General features: G+C 39.2%; 1 protein-coding gene across 11 annotated transcripts in view; it reads left to right on the top strand.

Annotated features, from left to right (window-relative positions):
- LOC126293165 (histone-lysine N-methyltransferase 2C-like) overlaps nt 1–15188 on the top strand; it is a 386337-nt gene that overhangs the window by 296499 nt on the left and 74650 nt on the right. For 7 of the 11 annotated variants that reach the window (XM_049986267.1, XM_049986260.1, XM_049986265.1 and 4 more), the window contains 3 exons: nt 1484–1660; nt 12995–13115; nt 14464–14558. In XM_049986267.1, coding sequence (XP_049842224.1) covers nt 1484–1660; nt 12995–13115; nt 14464–14558 — 393 coding nt within the window. The remainder of the gene's footprint in view (nt 1–1483; nt 1661–12994; nt 13116–14463; nt 14559–15188) is intronic. The other 4 variants (XM_049986270.1, XM_049986264.1, XM_049986269.1 and 1 more) reach the window with 2 other exon arrangements.

Genomic DNA, 15188 nt, shown 5'->3' with positions numbered 1-15188 from the left:
CTTTTCATTATAAAATCTAAAACAACCAAATAAATTCAGGATACTATGTTCGGCTAGTAATCTCAATTTTTCTCAACAATTTAACACGACAAATGGCATTGAAAATGATGTTTTTTGGAGGCACCTTTAACGCAATGCAACATTTAAAAACTGCATATTTTGCTAGTACGCAAATGTAGACACGAAACCACCAAATATGGCTACTTGGCTTTACAAACACTTGAATAAACATGGGAGCGCTCAGTGTTCCTCTGTTTTTTGTCCAAAATGTGGCATTTTTAGTGCGATAAAATTATGCAGAAGTGTCGGGAAATGTCACGTCGGTGGCTGAACGTAGTAACACATTCAGAAAATGTTTATAACATAATAAACGAGTCTCTCACAAGTATTTTGATACATATCACAAACATATATCATACATAAACTTTGAAAGTGCTAAGGGTTAGGTAGTTCCGCTTTATTTTTTTACACCATTTTTTAAAGATCCTTGAAAAATGTGAGAGTGGTGTTTTGCTGTACTTCAAATGATCAATGCTTTTCACTATTTCAGAGGGTGTCACTTTATTTGTTGTTATTGCCCATTGTTTGTGTTCCATGATTTTTCTTCATGGCTGTGTAACTTATTTCTATCTGAGGAGCTCCAATGCAACCCACATGGTCAATTATTTGCATGTGTCATGAGCTGTAGTGTGAAGTCACGAATATTTGTTTTGTATCCAATTCCCCCCCCCCCTGTTTATGGACAGAATAATGAAAAGTAATTGTTGAGAGGATGCCTACAGTGTATAACAAATGTAATGTTCACAGGTCACATTTGTAGGACTGTCGGCTTAGCCCAGATGTCGGGTAGTGAAATTCTAGACTGTCACATCCCCACACAAAAAACTGAATGCTGATGTGAGCACTCAGTGAATTTTCTAAAATCATTTCTTAGTGCCCACCTATGTTACATAATGGATGTTGTCAGGAAAATTTCAAGTTTTTGGGGTGTAATTTAAACAGGGCATCAGTACAACAACAAAATTTTCTACCATCCACACCTCCTTAGAAACTGAGTTTTAAGAAGTTCTTCGATCGTAGGTGTCTGTTAAGACAGTGTCCAAATGTAAAATCACGATGCTATTAATTTCAGTTCCTGAGGGTCGAATTTCACAAAACCATTTTTCTCCAAGAGCCCTCGATAAATAATATTTTCGTCACACACCACATTTGCAGCTAAAGGATCATAAACAAGGTGACAATTTGACAAGAGGCTTCAACCCATAATTTCACTCCTTTAGGAGCAGAATTTTGGAAATGTCATTTGAGAAAGAATGTTTCCTCCATCTTTCACTTTCCGAATATTGGTGGTTTATACTGTGTGCTGATAAGCATGTGAACTTGTATCTTTTTTCACGTTTACCATAAGTGTCTCCAGTACCGCCTACAAACCAGTCTTGACACGAGTGACGAGAAGTGTTGGAGGTAATGATCAAATTTCCAACAGCAGCAGCAGCAGCAGCAGCAGCTGAGCCTGCAGCTGACACCGGGCGAGCAGCGAGTGCGCGGCCCCGGGTCTGGTGCCGAGCTGCTGTCGCCGCCCACGCCGCGATCGTTCACCTCACCGTCCGCATCGCCCCTCACCTCTCCACAGGTGGCAGGCAAGGGTGGGCCCCAGCAGGTGCGTGGCGTGCGCATTTGATTGAAATTTAATGTAATTTGCAATTATTATTATGAAGCTACAATTTTCTACTTCTGTGATGGCACAGAATATATAATGGCACATCTACATCTACATCAGTACTCCTCAGACTACCCGACGGTGTGTGGCGGAGGGCACTTTGAGTACCTCTAGCTGTTCTCCCTTCTGTTCCAGTCTCGTATTGTTCGTGGAAAGAAAGATTGTCAGTATGCCTCTGTGTGGGCTGTAATCTCTGTGATTTTATCCTCACGGTCTCTTCGCAAGATATACGTAGGAGGTAGCAATATATTGCTTGACTCCTCGGTGAAGGTATGTTTTGAAAACTTCAACAAAAGCCCGTACCGAGCTACTGAGCGTCTCTCATGCAGAGTCATATCCGTAATGCTTTCGCGATTACTAAATGATCCTGTAAGTGCTGCTCTCTCTCTCTCTCTCTCTCTCTCTCTCTCTCTCTCTCCCTCTCTCTCTCCCTCTCTCTCCCCCCCCCCCTCTCTCTCCCCCCCCCTCTCCTCCCCCTCTCCCTCTCCCTCTCCGGTACGGATCCCACACGGGTGAGCAATATTCAAGCCAGTCATGTACTGTAACCTACTTCCTTTGTTTTCGGATTGCGTTTCCTTAGGATTCTTCTAATGAATCTCAGTCTGGTATCTGCTTTACCGACAATCAACTTTGTATGATCATTCCATTTTAAATCACTCCTAATGTGTACTCCCAGATAATTTATGGAATTAAATGCTTCCAGTTGCTGACCTGCTATATTGTAGCTAAATGATATAGGATCTTTCTTTCTATGTATTCACAGCACATTACACTTGTCTTACATTGAGATTCAATTGCCATTCGCTGCACCGTGTGTCAATTTGTTGCAGATCCTTCTGCATTTCAGTACAATTTTCCATTGTTACAACCTCTCAGTATACCATAGCACCATCCGCAAAGAGCCTAAGTGAACTTCTGATGTTATCCACAAGGTCATTTATGTATATTGGGAATAGCAACGGTCCTACGACACTCCCCTGCAGCACACCTGAAATCACTCTTACTTCGGAAGGCTTCTCTCCATTGAAAATGACATGCTGCATTCTGTTACCTGGGACAAACTTACTACTCTGATTCTGGGTCTGCAACGAGAGTGAGTAACGGTCTGCCTCTGTCGTTACAGTACGGGTGGATATCGTATTCTCAAAGCCTGTGAGCATTTGGAGCATGGAAACCGGAAATGTTCGAAGTTCCGTATTTCAGAAATGCGTTTTCACTGTCGTGTTCTCAGTACTCGCTTGTGTGCCTGTGACTCAATTTGGGTGCTGTATCGTGGTGAAAATATTTCAGACGTGCATTAATGGGTGGCGCATGATCTATGTGCTGAGCAGTGCTTCCCTCTGGAGTTAGACGTGGTGTGCATCTATGTCTCCTCTGTGAAGTGTGATATAGTGTGAAGAGATGATGCACAAGTTTTCAATGAGTAGGCACACCTTTTTTAAATGTGACAGAGGTTATAGAGAAATGGAGAATGGTAACTGATGCCCTGTTCCATAAGATTGTCGACTCGGCTAAAGCCATGAAACCATTCTGTGTAATTCCAACGTGTATAACTGACTACTTCACTTCTAAAGACGCTGCTGCAGCGTTGTTGATGCGGGCATATAAAATCTCAAAATCCGATATGGTCAAAGTGTCTTGTACATCTGTAATAGCTGTTAAAAATTATTATTCTGAAACAGAAGACTGGAAAAACTCATTGAGTGGAAAAGAGAAAATGTCAAAGGTGATGTTCTTCTTATGAAAGACCAGCATTGTTTATCTGTTGATAATGAGAATGACCCCTTTAACAATGTTGCCATTTTTTCCTCAACAGCCCAGGGAGTTTTTACAGTAGGCTTTGTAACATTTTATCCTGAGAGTGGCAATTACTCTCTTGGGAAAGCCATTGTGCAGAAACAGAGATCAATATTCAGAGATTTTCTCATTAGTTTAATTTTGTTATTCTCTTATAATAAATTAAAAAGAAATGAGGAATGTATTTTGTTGACTGCGGTTCAACTGTTTAACATATCTCTGCTGTTTTTCTATACGGGTATTTTAGAAATAAAACATCATGTCTCCATATTGATGGCATTTAATTAAAAGCTTTCATATCCACACTTACAACCAGTCACTTTCCTGGTACGGCTTGTAGAACATTCGTATTACGTTATTTATTTTGTAACCTGGCTCTTTCTCAACAGTGATGAGGGGGGCAGTGTAATTCTGTGGCATCAGAATACCTTCTCAATGTTTTGCATATATATAAATTATGTACAAACAGAGAGATACTGTTTTTTTTTTCTTCTCCCAACAGTGTAGATTTGGCATTATCATATTTTGTAGTAATCATGTGATATACAGGGTGTCCCATTTATCATGACCACCCTAATTATCTGTTTGTCCAGATGCAAATTACAAAATGTTTGAAGCAAATGTTCTCTTTAGCAATCGGAGACATCATTCTGTCATTGTAGCTTTGTCTTTACAAAGATTTGAACAGCGGTATGACTTTTTTTAAATAGCACCTTGTATTTTTATTTGGTAATTCATTTCCTCTCCTAAAGACCCATTTAAAAATGTATCACAGTGTACTATTCACTGAAACACAACATTATTAATTACATAAAACAACATTGACTCTGAGCCTGGGATCACAAACTCGTCCACTAGCTGGAGTTGTCAGAAAACAAATGAAAACCAAGTAAAAACCTAACACAAAATTGACTTTGACTCTCCTGTACCATTGCTCAGGAGTAGAACATTGAAAGGCGCTCAAAGTGGTGACCCTGGACACCGATACACTGGTTCACTTGTTGAATGAAAGAATTATTTACTGCTTCCAGTGTTGCCTGCTGAAGAGAATTACAGGCTAGCACGATGTTCCTGCATGTCCTCTGGAGTTGTTGGAATATCACAATAGAAGTCTTTAATGCACCCCCAGAAAAAAAAGTCCAGAGGATTTAAATCAGGAGACCTAATAGGCCAAGTACCTGTTCCTCCTCGACCAATCCATCTGGCAGGATACCTTTGATTCAGAACACAACGTGCATGCAAGGCATTATGTGCTGGACATCCATCGTGTTGATACCACATAAGCATTCTCATTCTTAGTGGCACTTCATCCAGAAGAGGAGGAAGAATTCATCTGAGGAAGTTGGCATATGGCGTACCGTTGATGAAATAAGGACCAATAATTGTAGTTCCAAGCATCCCTCACCAGACATTAACTCTCCATTGGCACTGATGTTTCACCTATCTAAGCCATCGGGTTGTCGCTGGACCAATAATGCATGTTCCTTGTATTTACCTGTCCTTTGATTGAGAAGGAACATTCATTGGTAATTAGAAGATTGGAGAAGTAGTTCGGGTTGGTGAGGATTTGCTGCTATGCGTACTGACAGAACTGTGCATGATTCTGGAAATCATTCCCGTGCAATTCTCAATGTAGGTGTACATGAAAGGATGGAACTGGTCATGTGTAAGAATCCAATGTACACTGGTTTTAGGAATGCCAAACTCGTGTTCAAGCTGTCGTGTGCTCACATGTGGATTCATGGCAACGGAAGCGAGAACAGTAACTTTGGCAGCTCCATCTCCGTGAGTGCTACGATGATTGCATTATCGTGGGTTGAAATTACCCGTTTCCTGAAGCTTGGCAACAAGATGAGAAAACATCGGTCGGGAAGGTGGGTTCTTGTCAGGATATCGCTCTCTGTACAGTTCTGCTGCCTGCGTAGCATTTTGCCTACCTTCAAAATCAACAACAATAAAAGAAATATCAATGGAGTTTGTAGGAAGGACAGTAGCCTTTACTGTATGCCTACTTTACACAACAGTATTTAATAGGACTAAATGTACTCACAAATAAGAAAACTATTGCAATTACTGTTCTGCTAACTTACATTCCCCATAAATGAGTAGCATTTCTACCTTCTCTTTGTTGGTGTACATTCTACTCACACAACTCTTCAACTGATGATGGCTGATGGAGTGACGGGTGGTCGTTCTACTTGTGTTTACATTTGTCTGATGTCAACATCAGCATGTAGATGTGTTCCATTACTCCGAGTACCTGCACTAAGTGCTGGGAGCATCAATTTTGTGTTATGTAATTAGTAACGTAGTTTTTCAGTGAATGGTACACTGTGATACATTTTTAAATAGGTCTTTAGAAGAGAAAATGAATTACCGAATAAAAAATACAGGGTGCCATTTAAAATAGTTATACCACTGTTCATATCTTTAAACAAAGCTACAACGACCATTTGCTTGAAACATTTTGTAATTTGCATCTGGATAAACAGTAATTTAGGTTGGTCAAGGTAAATGGGACACCATGAACAAAAGTCAATGTTTGTTTGTTTCTTCATATTTTATGCGCAGCCATAACGCTCGTGTGATTGTGATAAAACAGTAAGCAGCATGTGTGTTATACTGGCAAGTGTATTTGAAAGAGTGTGGCAGTTGTGAGATATTTGAGTTTGACAGAAAGAAGCAGATCAGCGTTTTATAGTGCCAAATTGAAGTTTTCCAGTGCAAACAGTAATTTTTGAATTTTTTCATTGAGCCAATGAACAATATTTTGGTTATACAAGCGTATATCGTGTTAATAGCGTTGTCAAAAAAATATGCCTCCCAACCATTCGTCACTTAGTAGATCCACCAGCACAGCACATGGAAACATTGAATTGGAATTTCTCAAACAAATGAGGAATGACACAGATCGTCTACGAATTGCACATTCACGTGCACGAGAATCTCGAGATCAACACGGGGCAAGCATCGAAAGAGAATGTTGACGTGCTACTCGATCGTGTACATTACAATTACAAGAGCAACGTGCATCAAGGAATGGAGCAGATTATTTACAAATTGCTCATTCAAGTTCATCAAAATCAGAAGAGTGACATGCTGTAACAATCGAAAGAGAATGTGTAGGTGCTGCTCAGTTGTGCACGTCAGAATCAGGAGACCAATATGCTGCGAGAATTGAAAGAGAATGTTCACGAGCCACCTGTTCGCATATGTCACATGTTGTGCATTATGAACGAGGTGTGAAAGTTATTTTTTTTTTCTGTGTGCCACCCAACAAAATTGCAAGTGACGTGATGTATGCCAAGAGAAATTCAGAAGGTATGCCAGAAATAGTGGTGGCAACGATCGTAAAACCATACTGTGATGTATAGTAAATAAGAATTGAGGAACCCGTGGATGGTGGTGATATTTGTCACTGAAACTAGTTTGGGAATAAATATATGTCTCAGGTTGCAGACATGCACAATTAAAAGACAGTTCTCGGGCCAGAATGCATATTCCTTGATGTGCTTTCTTTACTGTAAATATCAGTCTGTCTTTTTCTACATTGTTGAAATTCCAACCTGGCGTTTCCATTGTTAAATAAATAAATAAACAACAAAAGTTTTTGCATTAAGCCAGGCCTTCGATTTCCATATTATTGCTCACTTCAATATTATGCAAACTAATCCAGTTACAGGTAAATCCAGATATCTTTGTTTTATTCTATCAAATAGAAATATTATTTTGGTTTTTTTTTAACTTTCTAACAATTACAAGTATAATTTACATTTTTCTTCCCTTCCTTTTCCTTTATTCTTACATGTGAAAAACTTGATAAAAAAGTGCCAGCAGTGAATTGTCGTCAAATATTTTATCGGCACGTGGTAGACACGTATGCTAAAACTGATTACAAATGTTGTTATTCATTCGCTTTCATCAAACATCATTGCATTCAGAAGAATACATTCATTTGCAAGATGCAGTTACAAACTGTGGAAATGTTTCTGACATTGGCAAAATGATCATACTCCCAGCAGTGTCGAGTGGCAGCTCATGGCAAATGCACGAATATACACAAGATGCCATGACACACGTCCATTCGTATGGCCGCTCTGACTGTTTCATCGCATTTACACGCAATCCGACACGGCACGAAATAAAAGAGCTTCTATTGTCCGGTCAGCATCCGTTCGCTAAATTGATGGACTTAATTGTGAAGCATCACATTTATAGCGAAACTCACTGCCGGACATATGCAACTGAATGGCAGAAAAGAGGACTCATAGCACTGAAAATGAAAATATATGCAGCTCAAATTGATGATTTCATTTGTGCAGAAATTCCTAATCCTGAAGAAGATGTACTGCTGTTCGATACAGTATTGTGATGAAAAACATGGTGCGTGGACCGTGTACAGCATTGAACCTGCTCAAGCTGCATGGTTGATAACGAATGCATGAAAAAGTATCCCAGAGAGTTAGTTCGTGAAACACGCACTTGTGGTGAGAGACATCCACAATACAGACGCCAAAAGCCAGAAGGTGGAAGTCAAACAACAACAATCAGAATGAAAATCGACAGCAGATGGATTGTGCCATGGTCTCCCTTGTTATTGAAAACATTTAAAGCTCATATCATCATTGTCATTCCATCAAATTGATCAAGTACGTATGCAAATACGTCAACATAGGTAGCGATATGGCAGTAGTCAATATTGACAGACCTGCAATGATGAAGTGAGTCAGTTTCAAAGAGGTTGATGTATCAGCAGCAATGAGGCTGTCTTGACCATTTATTTTTTTTTTTCCACAATACACAGTTTCCGTCCCAGTGTTGTTCATCTCAATCTTCATCTTGAAAATGAACAAAGGGTGTATTTCGTGGCAGGCACTGCGTGAAATGTTGTTGGTGAACCAGTGCACACAACACTTGCAGCATTTTCTGCAATGTGTGAAGAAGATGTATTTTCCAAGACATTATTGTATGCACAAGTTCCAAAGTACTGTACATGGAATGCTACATCAAGAAATTCCAACAACGTAAGTGAGGCATGTGTGAGAAGTCTACCAAAATCTATATTCATCTGACATAATGAGCCAAGTTTACACAGTACATCCAAAGTGTTACTAGATAAGAATACTGTTGGTTAATGTCAAAAGTCCTACTTCATTTGCAAATGTGAAGTTAGTTGATGGCATAGAATGCCAGACATACAGAGAAGCTTGCCTAAATCTTCATTTGCTCAAAAAAGACCAACAGTGGGTACGACATTGGCGGCTGCACGTGTCAGCTGTCATCCGTGACAAATTCAAACATCGTATTGACCACATGTTTGCCATCCAACCCGAAAGATTTGTGGGAAAAATTCAGAGAGTATTTGATAAATGATATTTTGCACTATGTTCTTACCATTAGCGAAGACAATTCCATCAGTTTAGTGAGAGAATAGCAGTACACGCTAATAACTTTCATGCAAATGAACAACTTTTGCTCGCAGAACAAAAATTGGTCTGCAACACAATTAAAAATGCCATGTCAAATGGTAGAGGTAGTCTGTTCTTCCTTGGTGTGCCTGGCAGCACTGGAAGAATGTTCCTCACCAGTTTTCTGTTAGCTCACTTTCGATTTCAACGTGGAATTGCTTCGGCTCTTGCTTCATCAGATATTGCAACTACGTTATTATATTAGATGGTGGATGAACAGTGCATTCGACACTCAGATTGACATTGGATATGGATTCTTGGTGGCTCTAGTATGTAATGTTTCAAAAGTATCTGGCATGGCTAAAGTTATGAAACTTATGCAGGGTCATTGTATGATATGAGTACACCAGAGTTCATAAGAAACAGAACGAATCACTTGATTGAACTCGTAAAGATTTACAATCAGATGTGTAAAGATTTACAATCAGATGTACAGCCATTCGGTGGTGCTTTCATTTTATTATTTTGTGACCTTAGACAAACTCTTCCAGTGATTTGTATATCAAACACCAGCTGATTGACCTCAGTGCTGACCTCAAGTATCACATCTTTGGGGCCATGAGCAAAAACTCATATTAAAGACCAATATGCATGTACATTTGCAGTGCAATACGTCAGCAGCCACGTATTCAAAACAACTATTGAACACTGGTGAATAAAAATTACCATTTGATATTTGATGCTACCAGCCATACAATTCAAGAACAAATTGGTGGCGGTTCTGTTATGTACAAATCTATTGACAGCTTCATGAATGCGGACGAAGTTGTTAATTATCCAGTTGAGGTTTTAAAATCGTTGGATCTCCGGGGTGTGCCATCGCACTGATTACCACTCAAAGTCGGCGAGCCAATTACTCTCTTGTGAAACATTAATCTACCCTAATTATGTAATGGAACAATACTCACTGTGAAGAAACCGATGCTGAATGTCATTGAGGCAACTATTCTTAACGGAAAGTTGAAAGGAAAAGATTTGCACATTCCATACCTTCCCATCATTCCCACTGACATGCCATTTGATTTCAAACAACTGCATTTCCCCATTCGACTTGTGAATTGTCGACGACAACCGACGAGGCACGAGGTCAGTCACTTCAAGTGTGCAGATTGAATCTAGAAAATCCATGTTTTTCACGAGGCCAGTTGCATGTTCGCAGGACAGACAGCCAAGAAGTTCGTTTCTTTTTGCTCAAGACTGAAAAACAAAAAAATATTATCTATCCAAAACTTGAACAATAAAGTCAACAAAATGAAATTAATATAATTTATACTTTTCCTTTCTGTATATCATCAACTTTCAGAAAATGAATTTATTATCCACAATGAAATAAATATCGTGCCTAATTAAACCTGATAATTCTCTCAAATTTCAAATAATATTTCCAAAAGTATTTCTTCTGCAGTAGGCGATGACGACAATAACATCAGTAATGATAGCGGCGGATATAGAAAGAACTTATAAGTGTATGGCATAGATGTTTTCTGATACAGCAAGTGTTGAGGAAAGGAAATTTAGGAAGACTGTACCAGTTAAGAATACAGGGAAAAGAGAAAGGATGTGGAAGGTTAACGAGTGCATACAGGGACAATGGTAATCCTTATTGGTGCAAGTGGCATTCTTCTACAGTCGTCTTGTAGATAGCTCTTCAAGGAGTTAGACATTTTAACTGTAAATTCACAATATACGTATATATTCACTAATTAAGTTTGTCATAAAACAATCCACCACAATTTGAGAAGAGTAGTGATGTTTGCAACACGAGTACACATATCCTGTAAACTGTCTCATTCCACATAATTTTAATAAAAGAAATTCTTTCAAATGATCTGTGGGACTAAGGAAGATCACTTGAATAGAATGTATAGCATCTTGCAAAAGAGGTTATAAGATGAATAGTAACAAAAAATTAAGACAAAGATAATGAAATGTAGTTGAATTAATTCAGGTAATGGTTGGGAAATTAGGAAAAGTTGTAACCTCATAATGTGAGAGCTGCAATTAAAGAAACAATAAATAAAAGAAAATAAAAATAAAAAAGATCCTGTGAAATACAGAATGCTACAGTTTTTTGGTATGACGAGGGAATTTTGTTGGTTCTTTTTATGGAGTTTGAAGAGAGAGAGGAAAAAAAAAGATCACTTTAGATGTCTACTGTGAAACTTCAAAGAGACTCTAGCGAGCCATTTGTGACCGACATCACAATACGTCAATGTTCGGTATCGTGTCTCGGTGTGACAGTGCTAGTCCTCATAACGCCCAAAAAACTCTCTTTAGAGGTTTCAAAGCAGTTCAAATGGGACATTTTTTACTGTCCCCCATATGTCTCAGGCTTGACATGCCCAGTGGTAGAATTTTATGAAGAAATAATTTTTGTAAATTAGTGAAGCGTTATACAAATGCTTACATTTAAATGGCGACTGTGTTCAAAAATAGCAAAAACAGTTTTTTTTTTCTCTCTGAAAGTTTTTTTTATTTACAGCCAAACGGACGTTACTTTTTAAACCGCTGTAGTACTTATGAATAATTGAAACAATGTCACGGCACACTTTAAAGGGCCTATATGTGAATAGCACAAGTTTAGCCATTCTGTTACTTTCACTAGTGATCACAGCTGTTGCCTCTGTTGCCATATATTGGGACACAGTGGTATGAGGCCTCCATTACTCACAATTTGTCTCTTTACTGTTACATGCCTCCGATTATTTTGTAAGTATGTGCACATTAACATATTGAGAGTTTGTCATTCACACTTTTCTTGTCTTCCCATTATATTTTCCTGACATATTTTGTTGTATTTTTTTTATATGCTTTACAGTAGCACAATGTCAAAAAATTGCAGTAACAGAATAAAAACTTTTGCTGCCGTCTCTAAGCGGAATATGACATCTGTAACAAAAGGTAGACTTCCTCTAGGGAAGTGCACACCATTTTTCCTTCTGTTATTGTATCTGTGAATATAACTGTTGCTAAGGATACTGTCTATACTACTCTTGGCTGTCCTCTTTTTAGAATACTGCTGGGTGGTTAGGATTGACGGAGTACATCGAAAAAGTTCAAAGAAGGGCAGCACGTTGTGTATTATCGCGAAATATGGGAGAGAGTGTCACTGAAATGATACAGGATTTGGGCTGGACATCATTAAAACAAAGGCGTTCTCCGTTGTGACGGAATCTTCTCACGAAATTCCGATCACCAACTTTCTCCTCCGAATGCAAAAATATTTTGTTGACACTGACATACGTAGGGAGAAATGATCACCGAGATAAAATAAGGGAAACCAGATCTTGTAAGGAAAGAAATAGGTGTTTGTTCTTTTCGTACAATATATTAGATTGGAATAATAGAGAATTGTGAAGGTGTTTCAGTGACCCCTCTGCTGGGCACTTAAATGTGGTTTGCAGAGAGTCCATGTGGATGTAGATGCCAAAGTGCATTGAATTATTTTCAACAAATTTCATCACAGAGCAAATGTAGTGCCGTGCCGCAAGATAATATTCTTGACAGCTTAAACAGCTGCTTGCAAGATGTAGGTCCAGTGAATGCTTTTTGCCTAAGTGAGGAGTTACCTAAAATATTCATCTTGGTAGGACATCAGTGAATGAAATTATGTTAGCTTACTGATTTCTGTGTCCCCAAACTTAGGAAGTAGCTGAAGCTAACAACTTCGCCTGTCTCTTATAATGTTTTTCAAATTTAAGCTTCATTGTGACACTTTATTATTTTTTATTGGTACACTAAATTAATAGCAGTTGGGATAGTTTCGACTGTTGAGAACAGAATAAATGTGTGTGTGTGTGTGTGTGTGTGTGTGTGTGTGTGTGTGTGTGTGTTTTGAAGGGGGAAATTATTTTTTGCTCTGCTTCTCAACAGTGCTCGTTTCATCTGCAAAAAGGGCTTAATTCCTTTTCAGAACTTGACAGATATGCAAAAGTAACAACTTTTTTCGAGTGGAACTACTTGTATAATAGCTAACTGACTTTTTCTCTGTAACTTGTGTTTACAACAGATCAGCCCCATGCCAGCGAGTGAGATAAAACGGGAGCAGCCGGACGTGCTGAGCCCCACTGGCAAGCTGGAGCCGAAGGATGAGGCGATGGACCTTCTGGGCCAGGACCAGGCGTCTCTGGGTGAGTGGGAAGTAACCACTCGTAACGGCTTACACGAGGGTGTAGAACTTTAGTCCAGCACACAGAGCTCTGCAGTCTGACTGACACTCTCTGATCTTTTATAACCGTACATTGTACAATATTGTTCACAGTTTGAAAACGGCCCTTTGTGCCGTATCTAGTTAGTAATATTGCTCGATTAAAATCCAGTGTTTTTGTATGCAGTCGGTAATAATTCTGTTGCGTATCTTGTACAGTACAGACAGGAGGTAAATAAGCTCGTCATTTTTGTCTTTCTGTTACCTCCCTTTTAAAGCAGATTAACCACCACGTTTAGGGAGTTGCCTGAGCGGATAATTAGCGAGGTCCTTTTGTATTGCTTAGCCTCAATTTCAGTTGAAGCGCTGCTACCTCCTGGTGCCATTCCTCTCTTCGTATTTTGGAAATCTAAATACCTCGTCTGCTGTCCTTTACGGAGTACGTGTGGCAGAGTTATTTCTTTGATGCACAAATGTGTCAGGTGACCGAAATCTGTTGGTCTGCCATTTTGGAAGAATGGCAGTACAGCTTGTTGTGGCAGACGAGAATTGGTTTGCACTGGTCAGCCGGGAAACTGACACTCCTGTATTTTTGTCATCGTGAGGGTAGTCCCTCGGACTCTCACAGTAATGTAATTTGTTGAAGTTTTTACTCAATTCGTTGCTTGTAATATCCACAATCTCATTTTGTTTGATTTTAACAGAGACAGTGTGGACGCGAGGTACAAAAATGTGGGCTACTTTGCACAGATTTCGAATGTCGGAACGGGCTAGACAGTTCACTCTTACCGTGAGGATTCTTGCCTGATGGGCTAGCACCTTAGACTTCGGAGTTTTCTGTCCAGAGTTTTGCGAGGCTTTTCTGTACACTGGGTAACGCATCTGTTCTGTGTGTAGATTTTGCAGCTGTCATTCATTGGTCACAGAGAAACCTTAAAATAGATTGAAACAGTTGTCAGTGTCATTCACGACAAGTCCATTGATGACTCATTATTTCCGTGCTACTGGGGAGAAAGTATTAGTTAGCAGCATGCTACTGGGGAGAAAGTATTAACTAGCAGCATTTTTGGATGAGCTATTTGGTAATTCTGCAAGGACATTAGTTTTGTGTCACCAATTTCCAGTTATCTGCCTATCACAAGAAGTGAGTAGGTAACTGTACCCCTTCCGCAGACAGACAAATGGCGTGACCAGTTTACGTCAGTAATACGAATTTACCAAATATCTTCTGCTGTCGTGTATTTGAAACCTATGGCATAACTCGATTTGAGTAATTACTGTCTCCAGACTGTCACATTTTCTGAGCTCACAGTGTTTCTCCTATCTCGCAGAGTTGAAGAAGTTAAAAAGGCGCCAGTACCAGCAGAAGCGCCGTCAGAGCCAGGGCAAGGAAGCTTCGACAACCCCGAAGAAAAGGCCGCGCAAGGTAAGTGCACTGCTAATTCTCATCTGAAATGGAGGAACTGCTCTCACAGTTGAACACTTTGCCCAAAGTGTACTGCAGTAAAACCCCTTTTTAACAAATCCCTGGGGACTCGAATAATTTGTCCTTTATTGAGGATATTTTTAATATGGCATTCACCTTATTTACACTGAATGGATGACCACAACATAAATCTGCATCTTTAGATGATAAAAACTGTTCTTTGATCACAAGCTGTCATGTGCTGGAAACCAGCTAAACGTGAGCTTTACAGTCCTGCACTAGTAAATTACACTTATGGTCCCCCAATAACAACATTATTTAAAGAAAGTGTCAAAAATGAAGAGTCCATTCTTTTTATTCAATATTGTATTTATTGATTAATGATAGAGTATGAATATGATAAAAAACATCCTTAAATTGAATCTTTTGTTGTACGAAAATTAAGAAATCCCTAAGAGTGCTTCGGTTCTTCATCATCATCAACAACAACAACAACAACAACAACATCCATCTAGAGATGAAAGGCAGGCTGTCATAAGAAGCAACAATCCTCAACAGTCTCAATTGCTATAACATCTGTAATGATTCCAAAACTTTTTGGAGGAATTGCTATTAAATGAAATGTGTAAG

The sequence above is a fragment of the Schistocerca gregaria genome, chromosome 10 (assembly GCF_023897955.1).
Source record: "Schistocerca gregaria isolate iqSchGreg1 chromosome 10, iqSchGreg1.2, whole genome shotgun sequence".
Classification (NCBI taxonomy): Eukaryota; Metazoa; Arthropoda; class Insecta; order Orthoptera; family Acrididae; genus Schistocerca; species Schistocerca gregaria.
The sequence above is the reverse complement of the archived record's forward strand: the minus strand, read 5'-3'. Positions and strand labels throughout refer to the sequence as shown.